The sequence below is a fragment of the Phyllostomus hastatus genome, unplaced genomic scaffold (assembly GCF_019186645.2).
Source record: "Phyllostomus hastatus isolate PE091 unplaced genomic scaffold, TTU_PhHast_1.1 phas_scaffold_200, whole genome shotgun sequence".
Classification (NCBI taxonomy): Eukaryota; Metazoa; Chordata; class Mammalia; order Chiroptera; family Phyllostomidae; genus Phyllostomus; species Phyllostomus hastatus.
The window spans coordinates 13722247-13744261 of record NW_025334016.1 but is presented as its reverse complement, the minus strand read 5'-3'; the positions used below and the strand labels follow the sequence as shown (position 1 = coordinate 13744261).

At 42.6% G+C, this 22015-nt stretch overlaps 1 protein-coding gene across 1 annotated transcript in view; it reads left to right on the top strand.

Moving 5' to 3' along the window:
- Window positions 1-1537: 1537 nt before the first annotated feature.
- SHROOM4 (shroom family member 4) overlaps window positions 1538-22015 on the top strand; it is a 245547-nt gene continuing 225069 nt past the window's right edge. The window contains exon 1 of the mRNA XM_045860645.1: window positions 1538-1702. Within this exon, the coding sequence (XP_045716601.1) occupies window positions 1586-1702 (117 nt within the window). The 5' untranslated portion in view covers window positions 1538-1585. The remainder of the gene's footprint in view (window positions 1703-22015) is intronic.

Below are 22015 nucleotides of genomic sequence, written 5' to 3'. Positions count from 1 at the left end.
AGGAAGGGAGGGATGCCTGTGAAAGAATTTTCAGTGGCCTGCTGGGGCACACAGCAGGCTGAAGTGTGTTGAAGAGGCAGTGACAGGTAAGGAAATGGAAGAAGAAAGTGGAAACCTTGTCTACAGAAAGCTAACTGTGGAAGGAAGTGTGCCATAGTGTGCTCTTTGGTAATGAGAAAGAAGCTGCATACGAAGAGGGCAAGGGTCTAAACAGGCAAGAGAAAGTGGGAACATTCTGTTGAGTCACAACTGAATTGTCAAAACTTTCCCTGCTAGTGTGAAGCCCTTTAAAAACTCACTGCCTGCAAGTGGGTTCAAGAAAGGATGCCCTAGAGAAGGATGGTAACCTGCCCAGGTCAAGAATGAGAAATCAACATAAGATTTAGTAACAAATTTGCTTTTCAAGACTAATACTGTGGGTATTTGTGTGTGCGCGTGTGCGTGTGCGTGTGCGTGTGTGTGTGTGTGTGTGTGTGTGTGTGTGTGTGTTTGCGGAGGGGGGGTTGTCCTTTTCTAAAAGCCCAGCTCAGAAACTACAGCCTCAAGCATAAACAGATGAACAGAGATGTTGTGGGCTCTGCCCAAAAGCTGATTCTTTCAAAAGGCACAACATTGTTAATTGGCCAGCTTATCAATGGATGCTCTTTCCTTTAGGTTTGTTTAGGAGTGGAAACAATACTGCCAGTCATAAAGTTTGCTGATTCCTGGCTTGGTCATCTCAGTGGGGCAAGTGCAAGGCCGTGCCAGGAACTCCAGATGACTGGAACATACACAGTGCTACCCATAGACGCCAGAGCTGAGCTGGGTGCGGCTGAGCCCGGGCAGGGGGCATCCTCAAAACGCTTCTTTATTTAAACTGTGCTCCGGGGCAATGTTTCACAATGACCCCACACACCTAGCGCAGACGCACAGAGCAGCGTACACACACAGCCCCACTGTCTTCGCTGGCCTACTTGCTTTAATTTCCATCCCTCCAGGCAAGATCCACAAATTAGCAGCCTTATAACCCTCCTAGGACATGGTTCTCGGGACCTTTAACAGAAAAAGGCAGAGAAACAAGAACATGCTAATCAGGAAACCAGTGTTTCAGCCCATTCGGCCACGAGGGCCATCCACACTAACGACTTTCACCTCCCCTCGCCTCTGCTGGCTGGAGGGGCGGGGAACCCGGCAGTAAGGAGGAGGACCAAAGTGGGGGCCAGCTTGAAAGAAACAATGTAACAATTGATGTGAAGCCTCGCCTTGCTCCCACTCCCCAGCGATCCTATAGGCGAGGTCCCAGTGACTGCCCCTTCTTATTGCTCCGTTTTCTTGTCCATTACACGCCATCCCTCCGCCTCTCCTTCTTTCTTTTCTTTTCTTTTTCCCCCTTCTCCTTTCCCCCCTTTCTCCCCCTTTCTCCAACTCCGTGTCATTTCCTCCTTGCACTCGCTCTCCGCGGACCGTCTCCAGCCGGGAGAGTAGGCGGAGCAGGGTGGTGCGGGGTGGCGTAGTGCTGGAGGGCGATGGTGGCGGAGCAGCTGGGGGCGGAGGCAACGTAGCCCCTGCGGGAAAGGAGCCCTGCGGCGCCTGAGCCGAGTGGAGGATGGAGAACCGACCTGGGTCTTTCCAGTACGTCCCTGTGCAGCTACACGGGGGGGCGCCCTGGGGCTTCACCCTTAAGGGGGGTCTGGAACATTGTGAACCGCTCACAGTGTCGAAGGTAAGAACTGGCGGCTCTGTCCCAGAGGTGCCCAACTTTGAATGGGCAAACGCGTATACAGGCTGTTGTGGGATGGGCCCCCAGACCAATTTTGAAACTTGGCTTGGGCTGAGGGTTGAAAGCCCCTTGTGGCGCATTAGCAGCAAGGGGGACTCGTCCCACCAGCCCAGGCACAGACACCCCTTAAGGGTGGCGGGAGCACGGCTGGCCTCAGGCTAGAGCCCTGCACGCAGACATTCTCAGGAGGCTCTGGGGCAGCTTTTGCTCTTCCACCTCGGGGCGGCTGCACCCCTCAGTTTGACTGGAGGAAGTGGTGGCTGGTGGGGGTTTCTCCTTAGAAGTTCCCGTGCCCCTGCGGGACTTTGAGGGGCTGACGGGACAAGCAAGGCGGCTTGGCAGCTTTCTCAGCAGAGGTGGCCCTTGGTCGACTGGCGGGCCATCCTGTCGGGGCAGGTTGCAGGGCGAGGGTCTGTTGTGGGAACGGAGATGAGGCATTGGTGGCTTTCGTCAGCCTCTCTTCCCACGGCCGACGCGCGCACATCCATTCAGCTGCTGGGGCGTTTCTCGTGCCGCTTAAGTTTGGCCTTTCCCCCCCTCCCGAGTCCTGTCCCAGCGCCAGAGAGATTTCCTGCACGTTGAGAAGTGTGGAGGAAAGTTTTGCGCCATGGAGCGCAGCTGTGCTGTAGCTGCTGCTGCTGCTGCTGCTGCTGCTGCTGCCGCCGCCGCCGCCACCGCTGCCGCCAGGGTTTGTTTGTTTTAGGAGGCTGTGATCTGCTGGAAGCCAAGTTGCAGCTGAGGACCAGGGAGAGGAGCTCTCTCAAGCGCTCCAGAACCCTCAAAGCGAGCCATTCCTCGTAGGGGTGAGGGTGAGGGGCCGCTGGAGCTGTTACTGGGAAGAGAGATTTGTAGGACAACTCACCTTGGGAGCCAGATGGCCAAGTAAAGGAACTTCATGTATCCCATTTTTTTTGTTTTTGTGTTTCTCTTAAATGCTCAAATTTGAAAAGCCTTTCCAAGTCTCTGACATTGCAGTTAAGGCTGTAGGTGTGGGTTTGGGCTGGAGATAGAAAGACGTGGCTTCTCAGCAGGGGACAAATGTCACTTCTTTTTTGGCTTTTTAACGTAGGTCATGTCTCAGCAGGAGCGAGAATTCCACCCCCCATCCTGTGCTACTTTTGCATTGCATTGGAGCTGCTGGTTAATTTGTAGTGTAGGGATCCTTCAGGCCTTGGAGCCCACACTCTTAGCAACCCTGGGATGTTGCCATAGAGTGTACCAATCAGCTTAAGCAGTCTGAGGTATGCTGAGGCAAAATTTTGAGGAGCTGTTGGGGAAACCTGAGATCTTTAGCCTCCCCCAACACCAATAACCAGCCCAAATCCTTACCCCCTATACTAGTCATGTATTTCTAATTTCTAACCAGGCTAAGATGCCTTTGTAACCCACCATCATACCTCTTCTTAAGGCACTCCCCTCCAGAATTCTCTGTAGGGGGGCAATATGCTTTTCCTTAAACAAAAACTCTCACCTCCATTGGAGAGGGGAATCCTGGCCTTCAGGAATTTCTTCTAATCAAACTCCTCCACCCCCTCCCCCTTTTCCATCAAGGTCACAACTGGCTATGTAGCCCTCCATGGTCTGGCAGTTCCTCTCTTTCTCTACTTACACCACCCACAGAACTTCCACAGTTTGCCTAAACAACCAGCTTGGAGAGGTCGTTTTTGCCCTTTGCCCTGGTCTGACCGATCCTGAGAAGCACCCCAGAGAGTGCTTGCTGCTGTGTTGATGGATTGTTTTGTGTGCCAGGACTAGCATGGCAGGGGGTGTTACTAAGTATGGGGCAGCCAGCAATTTGTGGTCTGGCTGGGGGATTATTTGAGGGTAGATGAGGGTTTCTTAGCCAACCTGCTGAGGAAGTGATTCGTGTGTTGACAGCAGAGTGCTTTTTTAATGATTCCTTTTTCGCTGAATGTACAGTTGACCCCTATTGTATGAAGGCTCATTATTACATACATTTGGAGAGGCAGAGGGTAAACTCATTTCTCCCACCCCTCCCAAATATCCTGGCTCCTTACAGTGAAATCCAGCTATTATACCCTGGTTAGCCCCAACATTATATAAAGGGGCAATAGCATTTTTTAAGTGTAGTGATTGCCTGTGTTTTTTTTTCTTGCCAAGACACTCTGTGGCACATTTCATTAATCCCCCTTTTCATTTTTCTATCTTAGTTTTGCTTCCCCTTAAGCTTCAGAACAATACAGATTTCTTCTGGAAAGTAGCCTCAGTCTGCACACACTGGTGGAGATGGGATAGAAGGGCGTAGAAAGAGAAACACACTGGTAGATCAAAAACTTGGGTTCTAATCCTTGTTCTGCTACTCACTACCTCTGGGATTCTGCATACCTCACTTTCTCTCCCTAGGCTAAGACTATGATGGTCTAATAACCAACCTTTTATGCTAGTTCTGGCCCTTTTTGCCTCAGAAGGGTTGCAGACTGAGGATGATGATGCTTTGATCCATTTGGACACAGGGCTACTGTTTATAGCGTGTTTCCACATCCTTTATTTCATTAGCCTCTTACAATCACCCTGTGAGAAAGTCAGGGAAGGTTGTGGAGAAACTGATGGAAAAACTGAGGTTGTGATGCACTGAGTGGCTTGCCTAAGTCTATCATATGATGAGTCAGTGGTACGCTCCAAGTCTATCATATTTTCTACTTCTTGGGAAGTTTTTTGATTCTTCTGGTAGTTCTGGAGTTTGTGAAGGGGCATGGGGCGATATTGTTTAGGTCCGTATACAGTCTTGGCAGCCTCCCACACCAGCCACCCATTCTGTACTAGCCTGTGGTTCCACACTAGATGAGGACTGGGTTGCAGACACTTTGTGATGAAGCCTGGGCTCAGGGAATAGGAGAGGATTATTTGGATGATTCCAAGTCACTTGTGATGATCTCAGGTCAGGCAGAGATGGAAGTAAAATACAAGAATGATGGTTGGAAATGGAAAACCTCCTTTGCTGTCATGGGGAAAAAACCCCAAAAGTGATTTGGGTCTGGGTGGTATGGCATACATCCTTGGAGATAGCTTATGGAAAAGATGGAGGCATCTTGGGAGTGGAAAAATTTGAGAAAAGGTGACTAGTGAGGAAAGAGTGTATGCAGTATGAAAATCTACCTCATACAAGGTCTGTCCAGAAGGTATACAGGCAGGTAATATGAAAAATAGAGATATTTATTGAACAAGATACAAGAAACATTGTACATAGGACAATGGTGCCTTGGTCCCCTTCAAAGTAGACACCTTGGGACCTCAAACAGTTCTCTTAATCTCTATTAGGTGGCCCATCATATTTTTCTGAATCTCATTGACCATCTGAAATATCTTCCCTTTCAAAGTTGATTTTAGTTTTAGGAAAAGCCAGAAGACACACAGCACCAAATCTAGGCTGTATGGGGGCTGAGGCACCTGGGTGATTTGATATTTTGCCAAAACACTGCATGAGACATGAAGCATGGGCAGGCATGTTGTCATGATGAAGCTTCCAATCACCAGTTGCCTATAGCTGCAGCCTTCTGAATTATCTGAATAGTTTCCATAGAGGAATGTTCAAGCTTAATGCAAAATTTGGTGCAGATTTGTTGCTCTACTCCCTCAGTCATTTTGAATGTGATGGCCACACAGTACACATGCTCACTCAATGGCGTCTACTGCCCCTACTGACTAGTTGTCACTGTTCACACGTGCACATTCCAGTCCACTCTCCTTGGCTGCCAGGTTACATCGATGTCACACAAACCATTCTTATATTAATAATGGCTGGAATTTTTCTGGACAGACCTCGTATTTGTCAAGGAAGAACATTTGGGCTAGAAAATGATTAGGTTGGAGAAATCATCAATTCCTACCAACTTTTGTGATTTTCCTGAATGTGGGGCATTCAGTTGCCCAAAGTTATGGAGATTCATTCAGTCTTTTCCTGACAATCAAGTGTAAAAAAGAGGAACTGTTTTTAAAAAAGCTTTTTTGATTATCTCAAGTGTTAGAGGTTCTTTTTTTTGATATGTCTCCTTTTGTTTTATTTTTTATTTTTAATTTTATTTTTATTTTTTCCATTACTATTTAAGTGTCTTATATCCCCTCACCTCCTGCAATCACCACACTGTCATCCATGTCCATGAGTCCTTTTTCTTTTTTGCTCAATCCCTCAAACCCCAAACCTTCCCCTCTTAGCTGTCATCCTGTGCTCCATCTATGAGTCTGTCTTCAATTTTGCTTGTTAGTTCAATTTGTTCATAGATTCCACATATGAGTGAAATCATATGGTAGTTGTCTTTCTCGGACTGGCTTATTTCACTTAGCATAATGTTCTCCAAGTCCATCTATGAAAAGGGTAAAAAATTCTTCTTTTTTATAGCAGTGTACTATTCCATTATAAAAATGTCTCACAGTTGTTTTATCCACTCAACAAATGTTAGAGATGGTTTATAATTTCCACATTGAAACATGACCCAAAAGGGAACTGGGTCCATGACCTTGGTGTTATTAATTCCTTTTGTTGCTGTTTTTTTTTTCATTTCATGTTTTAGTGTTTATGCTATTACAGATGTCCCATTTTCCCCTTTTTGCTTCCCCTTTTCCCAGCCTACCCCCTCACTCCCACAGCCAATCCCCACACCATTGTCCACATCCATGGGTACTTCATATATATTATCCCTTCACCTTCTTTCATCCAGTCCCCACCTCCCCTCTTATAGCCATCAGACTGTATCATGATTCTATGCCTTTGATTCTATTTTGCTTGATAGTTTATTTTGTTCATTAGATTCCTCTTATAAGTGAGATCATATGATATTTGTCTCTTACCAGCTGACTTATTTCACTTAGGACAATAGTGTCCAGTTCCATCCATACTGTCACAAAAGGCAGGAATTCCTTCTTTTCTTTTGCTGCATAGTATTCCACTGGGTAAACGTACCACAGTTTTTTGATCTACTCACCTATTCATGGACACTTAGGCTGTTTCCAGCACTTGGCTATTGTAAATAGTGCTGCTATAAACATAAGGATGCGTAAATTTTTTTGATTTGGTGTTTTGTGAGTCTTAGGATATACTCCCAGTGTGTGTTTTATACTACCTCATTGACTAAGGGAGCCCATCTGGATGAAGTGGGGATTGTCTTCTAATCAAATTTGTCTGCTTTGCTATCTAGGAGTCCCCCTGTACAGTATATACATCCATCTGCGAAGTTGGCTCCCTGCACTGGAAAAGATCCTCTTTGGAGATAGGTGACCTTTCCAAGGTTCTGGCACTAATGATTCTGCATCAATAGAGGCCTCTCAGAGGCCTCAGTGATTCAAATTATATACTATTCTGTGTGTGTGTGTGTGTGTGTGTGTGTGTGAGAGAGAGAGAGAGAGAGAGAGAGAGAGAGAGAGAGAGAGAGAGAGAGCTGAGCTATAGCAGAGCATAAGGTTCCTATATTCATTTTGTTATTGGAAATGTGCCGATATTGGCTAAGGATGGAGAAAAAAGGGTGGAGACCACTGTGGGGATGCAGGAAAAGGAGGAAAATAGGGTGTGTGTGTAGGGGGATAATACAAAGTAGAAGATAGGCCTACTCTACATAGTTGCCCTTTACCTGGTCCATTTTTTTTTCTGGCACAGTGAAGGAAGTGGGGATTAGTTACTGCCCTGGAACGAAATTAGGTAGGATGAGGGAGTAGCCTAGAAGAGAAAGAAGCTTCACCTTCTACCCTTAATGTTCACTAATGTCTCTATATCATTTCATCCTTTCTAGACCCAAGCGTCTATTTGCATCAAAGATGATGTGAGAATGAATCAGGCAAACTAATACTGTTTGCTGGGGAAAGTGGCAGGGCATGGTCTTTAAGTTGTTTTTAGCCCCTTCCCATTCCCACTGTGAGCATATTTCTAGAAAAAAACACACAAAAAGGCAGTTGAGATTTTAAGAAGACATGGGTAAATTCAGATTAAGGCTCTCCTGTGGTTGGCAGTAAATTTGGCTGCAAGTTTGAGTTCTTGTTGGGTGCAGATGCCATGTTATATGAGAAATAATAGTTCCTGTGAACCATTTTTAGCTGTGTTTCAGGCTGGTCCTACCCCCAGACCAGGGTTTGGCATTCACAATGGAACCTTCATGGTGTATACTTCTTGGGAGCTTAGTCCAGCATGGTTATTTACATGAATTCTCTCCTCCTCTCTGCCTCTTGAATCAGCAAAGATGTCTACTGCCTCACATCTTCAACTGCTATCCTTTCCTAGAATGCAGAAGACATTTGGGGATATAGGTAGGAATTAATCCAGAGAGATATAAAGGAAGTTGAAGGGAGGTAGAATAAGAAGGGCAGGTGTTATTTCTGGTAACCTCTGGTTGAACTTCAGGTATACACTACTTTTGGGCATGCTAGACTGTCATAATACACCTGGTACCCTATTGAGATACACACATATTTTCCCTGAAGTGAAAAAGGCAAAGCCTATTAGAGGGTTTTCCATCATCAAAACCTCAGACAAAGAAAATAATTCAACTCTAGCTAGAAGATACTTGAGTGCTGTCCCTTAAAAAAATTAAAATGGTCTATCCCCTTGCTCTTTCCAACCCCCTCCCAGAATTTTTTAAAAGAGATTTGAGATTGGTGTTTATAGAGTGATTTTCTGGAGGGAACACCACAGTTTTTATAGTTAGGCTTCTTCAGAACTGGGGGGGATGAGGTAGGGAAAGGATGCTGACCCATCTGAGAAAAGTTAATGAACAGCAGAGATTAAGTGAAAGACTGCTCTCACTACCCCTCTATGTGCTTACACATGTGCACACACACACACACACCTACCCCCACCCAAAGCAGACTCAACTCAGGGCTGTTAATCTAATGCTGTTCTTGGAGGAGACCTAGAATCACAGATTCTCAGAGTGAGGAGGACCTTTTGAAAGTCAGCTCATCTTAGTCTAAACTAACTAAACTATGAGCCTCCTGTGTAGTAGTGCTGAGCTTATTCTCTTCTGGTCATGGGGGAACTCACTACCTTATTAGCTAGTCCATTTCACTGTTGGAAAGTTTTGACTATGGACAGCTTTTTCTTTAATAGGAATCATTCTGCAATCATTCTCCCTCTACCTACCATCTGTGGGTCGTAGCTCTACTTTCTGGGACCACACTGTCAGGGGTGCTTTCTCTGTCTTAGGAAAGCCTTTAGGAGGTCTAAAGACAAAAACTGTGTCCCCTTGTTTCACTTTTCTAGACTAAAGTGTCGTAGTTCTTTCAGCTGTTGAGATCTAGCCTCCACTCCGGTTTCATCCTCCCATTCTGGATACACTCCAGCCTGTCCATGTTTCTCTTGAGTTATGGAGCCTACAGCTGAATACAGTGTCTGAGAAGAGTCTGACCAAAGTTGAGTAGATCATTATTTTAAAAAATACAGCTGAGTCCATGACATATGAAGATCCTGTGTCAAGCAAAGCCTTTTAGTGGAGGTATCTGTGCTGTTGTTAAGACATACCTGCACAAGGACTCTGCATAGGCATATGGAACCGCCACATAATAAATTTGGGAGGGAAATATTTAATCTCTTATTATTGAATTAGAATTTCTCCTAGACCTGCTTCTAGCCCAGGTCAGCCTTGGGAAAAGTTTTCTAAGGAAGATAAGAGAGAGAATATAAGTCCTGGCTGCAAGGAGCAAATATGTTTATACAAAGTACAGAGAAGGAATTTGTATAATAGAAGAAGAAAGTAGCATTTAATGAATAGTGTCAAAGTCAGACTCTAAAACATCAGATTTAATTTATTTTATTTTTTCCCAACTGCTGGCTTGGAATTTGTAGGAGTAACCTCTTTAAACTTAATTTTCCCCCTTTGAGAAAAGTAGGTGTCTCTAAGATTGAATATGTTGACCATATGTGACATATAATCAGCCTCCAACTTATAGAGCACCTATGTAGGAATTTAGATAGAAGTTTCTGTCCCCAATTCCTGTCAGATATTTATCTCCCTAAACATTGCCAATGACACTGACTGTAAAATCTCCTGCTGATGCTGCCATCCCTGGGTTCTGAGGTCTTCTTTCTGTACCTGGAATACCTACAAGAGTCACTCCTTCTGGAGTTCTTGCACCCATGGCTTCATTTCTCCATGTCCTCATATCTACCAGTTTGTCACCAGATTTGGGCAAATAAATACCTTTTCTTGCTACTAAAGGCCTGATCAAGAGTATATTAGAGTGGAACTTAATCGTCATTATTATTAAAGGATGAGAAGCCTGGAGAAGAGACAATATCCAGAACATATGTTCCATTGACACAATGTTTTTGGTAATAGCTAGGTTTAGAACAGTTTGGAAAGGCCTATTTAATCCATAGTGTATAGCCAATAAAATTACAGAATCCAACCACCATTCACCATATTCTGTCTATAGGAAACTGTATTTAAAGCTCCAAGCTGCTTATTTACAAATGGTATTCTTGGAAAGCAATTCATTCATAAGTTAGGGACAAGTGCTCTCAATATCTCTTATATAGATCTGGGTGGGTTTGAAGTTTCTACTATTATCTGGGCCAAACATGCTCATATCCATGAGTGTGTGTGCACACAGTGTATGCATGGTTAAATTTCTTTCTGAAACTGAACTCCAAGTTTACCTGAGTTATCTTATTATCAGCAATCTACCCTTTTATGTTGCTTATTTGGTACCTAGATCACTGTCAGGTTCTGTGGAGCCAGTATTTTATTCCTTGTACTCCTTTAAAGAACCCCCTTCAGACAGACTTCAATTAAATCATTAATGAATGAGTTGAGATATTATTTTACCTGGGTAAAAATTGTGTTGGAGTAGAGCACAGGTGGCAAACACAAGGCCCTCAGGCTGAATCCAACCCTCCACCTTGTTTTATCCTGCCCAGCACCTTGTTTCTACCCAGTGGCAGCACCAAGCTCTTGCTTAACTGTTAAGGAGCAGTTACATTTATACAGTCCTAAAGTTACATTTGGCCCTTCAAAGGCAACCACGAGGCTGATGTGGCTGGCCCCTGGTGAAAATGAGTTTAATACCCGTGGAGTAGAGGGATGGGGTAGAGGTTTGTCTCCTTGAAACCCTTTGCCCCATCCAGTATAAATAGGCCAAGTGTAAAAGACATTAGTTTTGCAAGGGATGATCCATTCTTTCTCACATTACACTGGCATGTTTACTTAGGCAGCTAGCCATACTGGCTGGGCACTGAAGTTGCAAGGATCAAGATGGTTTCTCAAAGTAACTAACCCCTCCCTTTTGACTTCACCTCTGGTCCTACTCTTACGGTGTGAGTCTGTAACTATGTTATGTCACAGGGCGAGCACTGCCTAATAGCAACAAAGACACATTTTCCATGCATCCAAGTTATCCTTTCTGCCTTTGATTCCCAGCCCCCAAACGTCAGCACCAGTTGCTTGAAGCCTGCCTACATTTTGGACTGTCTCATTCATGTCTCATTGCCTCTTTCTTCATTCATTGGCTGCCCTGTCCTCTGTCTAAAACCCAACTTTTTTTCTTCTTTGGTCACAGTGGACTTTTCTAGTCTGCTATACCAGCTTAGTCCCACTTGACTCAGCTATGCTTTCAGTGGGGGTGAGAGAAACTCACAGAATTAAGGTTGATAAAGTTTAAAAACAGCAAATTGATAACCAGATTAGAGGAAAATTCTTTCATGCTGTGTCTCTCCATCCTGTTTCAGTGGAGGACAAGACCTTTGTCACATTCCTTATACTCTGTTATCAACTTGCTGAATAAGCTTGGCACGTTACTTCACTTTTCTGTACCCTTCTGTTTCTTTTCTTACTGTCCATGGGACAAGCTTCTGCTTTATTGATGGATCACTAAGGCTTCCAGGATCCTTGCTTGGTCTAGGCTGTGAAAGTGTGAAGGTTGACTGACAGCAGGCAATTCTTACAGTGCATTGCTTTTCTCCACACTACTCCCTATCTTTCCAGAAGTGGCTGTTTCCTAGTGGCTATATTCTCAGGGATGGCATATGGCATGGTCTGTTAACTTCCACTCAAGTCTTTTAATAATACATCTGCAAGGAATGTGGGAGGTGGGACTAATTTGACAGGATCAAGGGTTAAGCCCAATGATGGACAGACCCTTTGTGATGTCTTCTGGCCCCCACACTAATGCCACTCAGTAGATTCCCAGCTGTATGGTTGTCTCTCTTCCTGGGCCTCTGGCAGGAAACTTTTGAATGGTTCTATACTGCCTTTCACGGTTCATCAGAAATTGATTTTTCTTTTGGGGGAGGGGGTTGGGGTGAGATGAGGTAGAGCTGGGAGTAAATCTGGTTCAATTAGTTATTCTGGAAATAGGTTAGAGTCTCATGGCTACAGCCCCATCTTTGCTCATGAGAAGTTGACATGCTAAAGTCTTGTCTTTGTTGGGCTGCCTTGCTGTTTTCTGCTTCTTTTTGTTTTTTGTTTGATGTAAGTAAAAGCTCTTGTGAAAACTTCTGCAGGTAGGCAGCTTTTGATGGTGTATCACCTGACTGAGATGGTGAGTGATGACATCTTGCAGTCTGAGGGATAAGTGTCTGGTCTTGACTTTCATGTTATTTGGAGAATTTGACTTTGAGTTTGGAGCTCTGTGTTAATTCCAATTTGCAATCAGGGAATATCAAGACAACAGGCTGAAAACTGGACCAGGCAAGGACCTGGATATTCCACTTGTGTGGATGTGCCTCACTGGGTGGAGGCAATGTAGTTTGGTTGGATCTCAGCAACCTCTTGAACCCAAAGTATGGTCATGGCCTAGATACGGTGGGATAGAAGAGGTACTGGACCTGCTATGTGGCAAATACCACTTCTTGCAGGTGTTTTACATATATTCCCATTTACTTTTTATAGTAACTCTCTGAGGTAGATATTGATGTCCCCATTGTGCTGATGAAGGGACTGAAGCCTGAGAAAAGTTAAGTAACAGATTCCAAGTCACACAGTAAGTAGAAGAGCTGCCACTTACATTTACTTCTGTTTGACTTCAAATCCAAGTCTCTTTCTTTAATACCATGTTTTCATAGGTGAAAGGAAGAAAGAGAGAGGAAGAACTGGATAAGAATATGAAGAGGGGTGAGGAGGAAATGAGAGAGAAATGAGAGAATTATAATTGAGTTAAAAAACTGGTATATTACCAATGTACCCCTTAGGGGTCAGGGTCAAAGGAAGGGTTTTTGATTTGTTTTGTTTTAAATCTCAAATCAGAGTAAGAGGTATGAGCTTGAATTCAAAAGACCTAAATTTCAGTATTTGCTTTGTCAATAATTATTTCTGTGTCATTGGGAAAGTCATTTCCCTCTCTGTGTCTCAATTCCCTCATTTACAAAATGAATATAATAAAACTTGTACATTTTTTCCTGTGCAGAGGGAGATTGATTTTATCCTTTATCGCATGTAAATACTTGGTATGCATGTGATTTTAAAAACAAATAATAATTGTACTTCAACAACAATAAAAAAATAACCAAATAAAAATTTAAAAAAGAAGTAAAAAACATTCCACAGGTACCCCTTATTTTTTAAAGATTTTATTTATTTATTTATTTATTTTTTAGAGAGGGGAATGGAGGGAGAAAGAGGGAGAGAAACATCAATGTGTGGTTGCCTCTCACCCTGGGACCTGACCCACAACCCAGGCATGTGCCTCAGACTAGGAGTCAAACCTGGCAACCCTCTGATTTGTGGGTCCCCACTCAATCACTGAGCCATACCAGCCAGGGCAGTATCCCTTATTAAATATCAATTCTCTTAAGATAATTTTGAACTTAAAAAATTAAACTTCTGAAGTTACCAAATCACTGAGAGATGTGTGAAATGACAGAGCACCTTTAATATGATGTCTCCTGCTGCTACCACAAGTTGGAAGACCAGACATAATTTCTGGCTAATGTCTGAACAGCCAGCAATTTGAAAGCCTATGCTAACCCTTGTTTGTCTCCTAAGAGCTCTCAATTAAGCCTCTAGTCAATCAGTCAACCCATTGGTCAACACATATTTGTTGAGCATTTTGTAAAGTACCTAACCCTAAACTAGAGAATTCAAGAGATAGCCATCATAGAAGACCTGTTCCCTGGAAGTGACAGTTTTATTGAAGAAAGGCACTACTACAAACCCAGGAAACAAAAACCTTAAAGTTCTGAAACCATGGGGTATAATCTAAGAGCAACATTTATTCAGTGAGAAGAGATTTCATTATAGGCTGATATGATTGAGTAGGCTGTGAAAAAATTAAGAATTGGATTTAGGCCTTGAAGGATATATAGGATTATGTAGTTTAGGGAGGAAGAAAAGCATTCATTCTAGTTATTGTAAGTGCTGCATGTCCTAAAGACAGACAGAAGACTAAGATCAGTTGGTTCACCCCACAGTGAACTGACTAAGCATGAGCTCCCCAAGGTCAGGGGATATGTTGTTTGTTTAATTACTCACTTAACTCCTTCACTAAACTTATTGAGTACCTGTTTTAAGAGCTGAGTTATTCTTCTTAAGTCCTGTGAAACCAGCACCGAGCTCCATAACTGTCACTTTTATTTGTTTTCTAGCAAATATTTTCATAGTGTATATCCTGGGTCAGGCACTGGCTTTCTATTTTAACACATATGGACTCATTTATTAACCCCATTTTACAGAAGATAAATTGAGGCATAGAGAGGTTAGGTAACTTGTTCAATGTCATATTGCTAGTGTGGCTGGATAAATGAATCAATGGATCTCTGCTTGATTGTTGCAGAGTAATGGGATGTGAAGGTGAATGACATGAGCCAGTTATTCTGAAGAACCCAGAAAACTGGGCTATAGAAAGCTTCAGGTTTGGAGTAGGTAGTGATTTTATTCTTTGAGAGGATTAATGTGTTAAAAATAAAGCCCCTAGCACAGTACCAGCCACATAAGTGCTTCCATGAGGAAAGACCTGCATTGAACAATAAAAGAGCACATTTTGAGGGAATCAGTCATCTTGGCAATGTGCTGACTGTTATACATTAGCAAGTTGCTAGAGGTTAGTGGAATACATACCAGTTGGATCTGAAGAAATGAAGGAGAGGTAGGAGTTAAAGGGGAATCTAGTATTTTTAACCTAGAAGGTTCTAAGTGGTGATGGGAATTGGGAGGGCTGGCCAGTTTTATTTAGTCCATTTTTGTATCTTTTGAGACTGAGGTGTCTGTAGAACAATCAAGTTATTTCAAAATAAAAAGGATTTTTAAGGTCACTGATCAGTTAAAACAACAAATAATTATTTTAGGAACATAATGGTTAACATAAGACAACTTACTTATTGTCTGCTGATTGTTGTGAAAATTAGTTAATTGCCAGACAATCTCATGCCCTAACAGATATTGGAACAGGCCTGTATTGTTATTTAATCAGCTTTTCTGGTCATAGCTTGGTCTTGCTAGCCCCAATCTGAAGGATGCCTAGTCACCTCAGGTGTTACTGAATGAAGTTCTTTCTGTTTAACTTAGTACTTTAAGTGATGAGAAAGTCCAAAAATCAAACAAAAAATAGAAGAAACTGACACAAGGCCAAACTTCAGACATGACACTTGTAATGTTAAAATGTTCTAGGTTGTGAAAAAACCTCAGTTGACTTGCCAAGATGTTTAAGGATTGTTTTCTCTATATGAAAAACACAATGTAGAGGCTTGGGAAGCAAACCTCAAACCACTGGAGTTTCAAGTTTGTATTGCGTTTTTGTTGTTATAAGTTTGATACTCTGCATGGTGTAGTATTATTAATTTGTGAGTATCATTAGTATTTCTAAAAAGCAATGTTAAACTTTCAAGTACTATTTACTTGCCTTCAGTGGTGTCCTCACCAAAATCTTATCCTGATTTTTATATTAAAATAAGGAGAAAATGGGAATTCTCTTCACAAATTCATTTCTTGCAAATTTGGGTGGAAAACATTGCTTTATTATTAAGATCCTTTTTGCAAGTTTGGACTGATTATCTGATCCAAACCCTAGGCCCAATGCCCTGCATACTTGCATGTAATTCTCAGAAAAGGTTAACTCTGTGTGCAGAAGGGCCTGGTGACCCTTCTCCTGTCCCCATCCTTTTTAGATTTGCCTTCTAGATCCATTACTTATTTTGTGCAGCATCACCTGCCTTTCTGTATGCTAAAAAACTAAAATTCAGAATGATGTAAAGATGTGGGTGCTATGGGACTTGGTCTATTCACTCCTTCCCTAGCAAAAAGTGAGTTTTGTCTACACAACTAATGGGCACAAGGCTTATTTTACCTAACTGTTCTCTCTGACAAGGTGAAATAGCTTGTAATTTATGTTTAAAATTGATTTGAATATCTAGCTGCTGGGGGTATTTTTGTGAAAAAGACTACCTGAGTGCTCTGACTTTTAGAAGAACCAGCTCGCTAATGTCTCTCTGCTGTGTGAGCCCTGCTCGATGGGAGAATGATACTCTTCCCCTCTGGATGTAAAGGGTTAAATAAGTACTTTTCATGTTTTTCCGTGCCATTGGCTGGAGAAATGCACAGTGTTCTGAAACCTGCCCATGCTCTGCACATACTGTATCTGCTCAAGGAGAGTTTTGGCTCTTAGCCCTTCTCAGCTGCATTAGGGTTCAGGTTACATCCCTCTACCCTTCTAGCCACTAATAAAAGCCAAAAGAATTAAGGATCAGGGAGAGTTAATTCCCACTACTAAGACCCAGGTGGGTCTCTTACACCTCTCATTCTGGCTTCTTGTTTGGAGCACTAATTTAAGGCTGAGCTCTAGTCTAAGCCTATAAGTGACAGTGATCTGGAACAGGCCCCAGAAAAGCACTTGACAATCAGGTTTTGCCCTATGCTGGCAGCTCTCTCTCTCTTGCTCTCTCTCTCTTGCTCTCTCTCTCTCTCTCTCTCTCCCTCGCTCTCCCTCTCCCTCTCCCTCTCCCTCTCCCTCGCTCTCCCTCTCCCTCTCCCTCTCCCTCTCCCTCTCCCTCTCCCTCTCCCTCTCCCTCTCCCTCTCTCCTCCCGCTCCTCTGTTGAGCTCATAGAAGAGACCAGTGACCCAGGGGCCAAGCTGACTGATGTTATTATAAAAATGGAAATGATGTATGTCCCTCTCTTCTAAACCAGAAGATTTGGATGAAGCTTCTTTTTTTTAAGTCTCTGACCAACTGCAGTACATTAGGAGTCTCATTCAGAATAAGAAACATCATTGATATCTCACTCAACCTAAAAGAGATGCAAAGTAATGAGCTCTGAGATAGTGAGCTCAGACAGGGCAGCCTTGAAGGAGGATCTTGCAAAAGCTGGGACAGGCAGGAAGAAACCTCTGTCTGGAACAGTTATACTACTATAGTGGCCTTGTTAATGCTTTTCCTCCCTTTGATCATCCCCACTCTTCCCACTTAAAATTATTGAATGGCTCTCTGCTGCCTGTATTATAGAGCCCAAACTACTTTAGCCTGGTGAATGGACCATTCTCCATCTGACTCTAGTCTTACTTTCTAGAATTTCTTCCAGGACCTGAGTTTTCAGTCAGAATGGTTTCTTTTCTGCTCTCCAAACATACGTGGGAAACTCCTCATCCTGATGTTCTTTGAGTGGCTGGGCTTCAGATTGCATACTTAGAAGGCTTTCTTTTCTCTTCTCTGCTCCACCCAATTAGGCCTAACCTTCAAGATCTAGCTCTAGCTCTAAGCCTCAAGGGCATCATCTCAGCTGGCTTCTCATATAACTAATTGCTCCCCTTTTGGAATTCTGGAATTCTGATTTTCTAGTAGAAATCTTTGGGTACTTTGGCTGCCTTGTGTCTGCCTTACTGGATGAAAATGTTCTAGAGGACAATGGCTATCTATACCATCATTAACAAAGAACACAGAATGGACTCTCCATGATGATTAGCTGGAGGAGTAAAGAAAAAATTTTGTACTCAGTAATTGGTCATTCTCACCTTTCTACTTCCTATCCCAAATTAGAAGATATGACTTGAAGAGTTGGATATACTAGCCAAGTTTTCTAGTCTTTCTGTGATACCTCATAAGTGGGGTGAGCCTTGAATAACACACACATATGAGCTAGGGACAGAGGGAACATAAGAAGGAAATAATGGTGTTGTCAGAAGATGAGAGTGATCCTAGATACAACCCTGGATGTGAGGGGAGATGGCAGCAGTGGAGGATGGGGGTTGTCCTGGAGTTTGGTTTGCAACAGTTGGGTTCCTTCCTGTTGCAGCTGCTATGTGTGAACTGTGTTTCTGAGGTTTGTATGTGGGAGAGGCCTACTGGCTGATGATTATAGTATTCCCCTTGCTGTTGGGAAGGGTTGCCATGAGACTGTTAAAACAGCAGCCACCCATCCTTTTGCTATGTGTTCTGGGAGGGAACAGTGTGAGTCTTCTGCCTGACTCAAGTGTTTTCACAGCTTCAACTGAAAGGAGGTACCTTAAAGTGAACATACTGTGTGTGTGTGTGTGTGTGTGTGTGTGTGTGTGTGTGTGTTTTCACTTTTGCTTAAGCAAGCCCTAACATGTTCTGTCTGACTAGCCTTGGATATGAGTCACCGTCTGGTATTTATACCCAATGCCTTAAATGTCTTCATTATTTGACCGTGACATTCCTTTTCTCACTATTTCACTCAAAGCTGAGAATGCTGAGAAGGGCCAGTAAGAACCATCTCTGTCCTTCTTCCTAATAGGGCCTAATCTAATTGGCTGTCTCTGTAGAAGTCAGGTTATGTCAGGGCACTAAAAGGAATAGATTCAAACTCACAGTGGCAGTACTGTAGCAGTTTAAAAGATACACTGTAGGGGTTTCCTCTTAGTCTGTTCCTGTTCAGACTACTGCTGGAGAGTTGTTCTTACTGGAGCAAACTTTAGAAACAGGCCTCAAAAGGGATGCTAGGAAATGTTTCTTCTTATCAGTATCACATAGTAAGTTTGAAAGGAGTACAGACAATCTGAGAAAGTCTTAGAGAACATGATTCAGCCTTTGCAGGTATTGGTGGGAATATTAGCTTGCTTTTTACTTCTGTTCCCATTAATGTGCTTCTAAAGTAAAAGAAATTATCTTGGAAGCATTCTCCTCGAGTATGGGAATGGTAAATCCCATCAGGGACACTGTTGTTATCAAAGGAACAGAGCCTCAGAGAGGAAGGACATAACTGCTAGCATGGTCATTTGGAGGCCAAGCAGCCAGTAAATCATTTGAGAATAAATTAAAAGTTCAAAGGGCAGGAGGAAAATCTTTGATTGACCTCATAGGTGCTTGAAAAATCAAAGGGATAGCCAATGTGCTTTTATTTTTGGAGTGCTATTTTGAAGGGGCAAGGGAATGGAAGTGCAAAGTAGGAAATTGGCATGACTGCTTTCGTGTGCTTAGGAGCCTTAATTCTAGGCCGGGGGTGATCAAAGTTACCACTAATCAAATGCCAATTATGTACTTGGAATTTTATATGTGTAATCTCTAATTTTCATCACTACTATAAAATAACTGATAGTATTCCTATTTTACAGATAAAAATAATGAGACTCACAGAGAGCAAAGAACATTATCAAAATAACACCAATAAGTGGTAAAACTGTGATTTGAAATCAGGTCTGCCAAAATCCTATGTTTGTTCCACTATACTTTAGAATTTTGTTTAAAAGACCCCCTTTTGTACCTCATGATTTCTTTCCAATATCAATATTAACTATTCCTGTGACCATGTTCTGTGTGCCATAGCATTGGAGAAAAGTGAGTCACATAGATCAGTCATACCCAAACTTTCTTGCAAAATTGTTAAATATGCATGTTAGACTCCCAGGACTAAGTAATATAATGTATGAGAGGTACTTAGTAGTGTCCCTAATTCTGAGATGCAGAATTGAGGCTAAGAGAGTTAAATAACTTCCTAAAATTCATTCAACAAGTAAAGTGGCAGAGCTGGTATCAAAGTGTAGTTTATTGGATTTTACAGTTCCTGTTCTTCCCAGCGATCATTGCCTCTTGAACTGGGATGGGGAGACAGAATAAAGTAAAAGTCCAATTTGACCATCTTGGTCCCTACAAACATATCCATCTCATATGCCCTCTTTGCCACCAAATTTTGTTAAGTGTGGAGTGGTCTTCCTTCCTTCCTTCCTCCCTCCCTCCTCCCTCCCCTTCCTTCTCCTAACAATATTTGTTTAAATTGTTGTTTTAGGAATAGGTGATAAATGTTCATGGAACAAGGTTAAAATTATACAAATGGGCAAGTGTTTATCACTAATTTCTCTACCCAGATGCAGCCACTGTTATCAGTTCTTTTTGTACCCCTTCAAAGATACCATATATATTATATATAGGTATGTAGTATATGGTTTTATATGTGTATGTGTGTGCATGTGTCCAGTGTGTCTGTTTCCTAACAGCCTGTGTATTCCTTGATCCTCTCCAATCTTGCTCCCACTGAGGTCTTCCTGAGGGCCAAATTCACTGGCCTTTTTGCTGTCATTGTCCTCCTTGTCTTCACTGAACAATTATTTTATATTACAAATTATTTGTTGAATAGGTAACATATTCACATAGGTCAAAGGCCATTTGGTATGAAAAGGTAGATGAAGAATAGTGTCCTGTTTATCCTTGTCCCTCATCTGGTCAGGTTCACCACCCCTCACTGTGCTTGGATTTCTTTTTATTGTATCTTTCTAGGCTGTCACTGTACATACACTAGCAGATATGAATATAGATTCCATAAATTGCCTTTTGCACATACTAAAACAATCTACACCTTGCTTTTTTTCATTTACATATACTGAAGATCTTTATCAGTATATGCAAGGCTGCCTTATTTTTTAAATTAAATTTATTTTTTAAAGACTTTATTTATTTATTTTTAGACAGAGGGGAAAGGAGTGGGAAAGAGGGGAACATCAATGTGTGGTTGCCTCTTGTGCAACCTCTACTGGGGACCTGGCCTGCAACCCAGGCATGTGCCCTGACTGAGAATTGAACCAGCTGCCCTTTGGTTTGCAGGCTGGTGCTCAATCCACTGAACCACATTAGCCAGGGCTAAATTAAATTTATTGAGGTGACATTGATTAATAGGGTCATATAGGTTTCAAGTGTACATTGGAAGATGATTTGACTTTGGGTGGTGGGCACACAATGCACTATACTCATTTTTAAACAGCCATGTTATATTTAAGTGTTTACCAGTCCTTAGTATTGCTAGTCATCAGCATTGTTTCCAGTGTACCATTATGACATCCTCAAAGCCCTGCTGCTAACATAGACACTGATCTATGTTGTTTCTCCTCCCTCTTTCACTGTTTATTCATTCTCCTTTGTGAATCAACCACCTCTCCCATCCCCATTCTGTGGATATCCCTCAAGGCTCAAAGCTCAGCCCCATTTGCTTTGCTGTCTTTGCCTCTCTCCTCTCTCTCTCTCTCTGTCTCTCTCTCTCTCTCCCTCTTTCTCCTCTTTCCCTCAAGAAAGAGCAATGATGAGATTTAGGAACTCCCAAATCTCTTGCCTTAACCTTTTCATCAAAGCTCTAGGCTCTTTAACTGTCTGATGGACAGTGTCTACTTGAATACAAATTTCAAGTCCCAATATGTCTAAAATGAAACTTATCTTCCTCTTGCCAAATAGGCACTGTCTTTGCACTCCTGCCTCCCACTCAGCTAGCAGTGAAATGTTGGAGTGACTGTTTATTCATCCCTTATATCTATCTGATCAATCATCACATGCCATCAGTCTTTCTTCCTTCAAAATAGCCTTCTATTCCTGCTACCACCTTCTTCTAACACTTCATTTCTCTATTTCTGGATTCCTGGCTGGCTTCACTGTCTCTTGGCTCCCCCCTTTTAAACTTACCCTGTAAGTGACTTCCCCAATCTGATAATTTATTTTCCCTGTCTATACAATGAGGAAGGTGGACTGACTGGTTGATTTCTGCAGTCCTTTCCAGCTTTAACATTCTAGAGTAGCACTCTTCCTGAGCAGTATATTCCTATCTCCCACCACTGCCATGCCCTATACTACTCTCTCTCATCTATATATTTTTAAATTTCTTTTATTGTTGTTCAAGTACAGTTGTCTCCATTTTCCCCACCCCCCTTGGTTTTGCCCATGTGTCTTTTATAGATGTACCTCAAAACCCTTCCCCCTCTTCCCTCATTATCTCTTCCCACTTCCCCTCTGGTTACTGTCAGTTTGCTCTTAATTTCAATGTCTCTGGTAGTATTTTGCTTGCTTGTTTGTTTTGCTGATTAGGTTCCACTTATAGGTGAAGTCATATGGCATTTGTCTGTCAACACCTGGCTTACTTCACTTAGCATAATGCTCACCAGTTCCATCCATGCTGT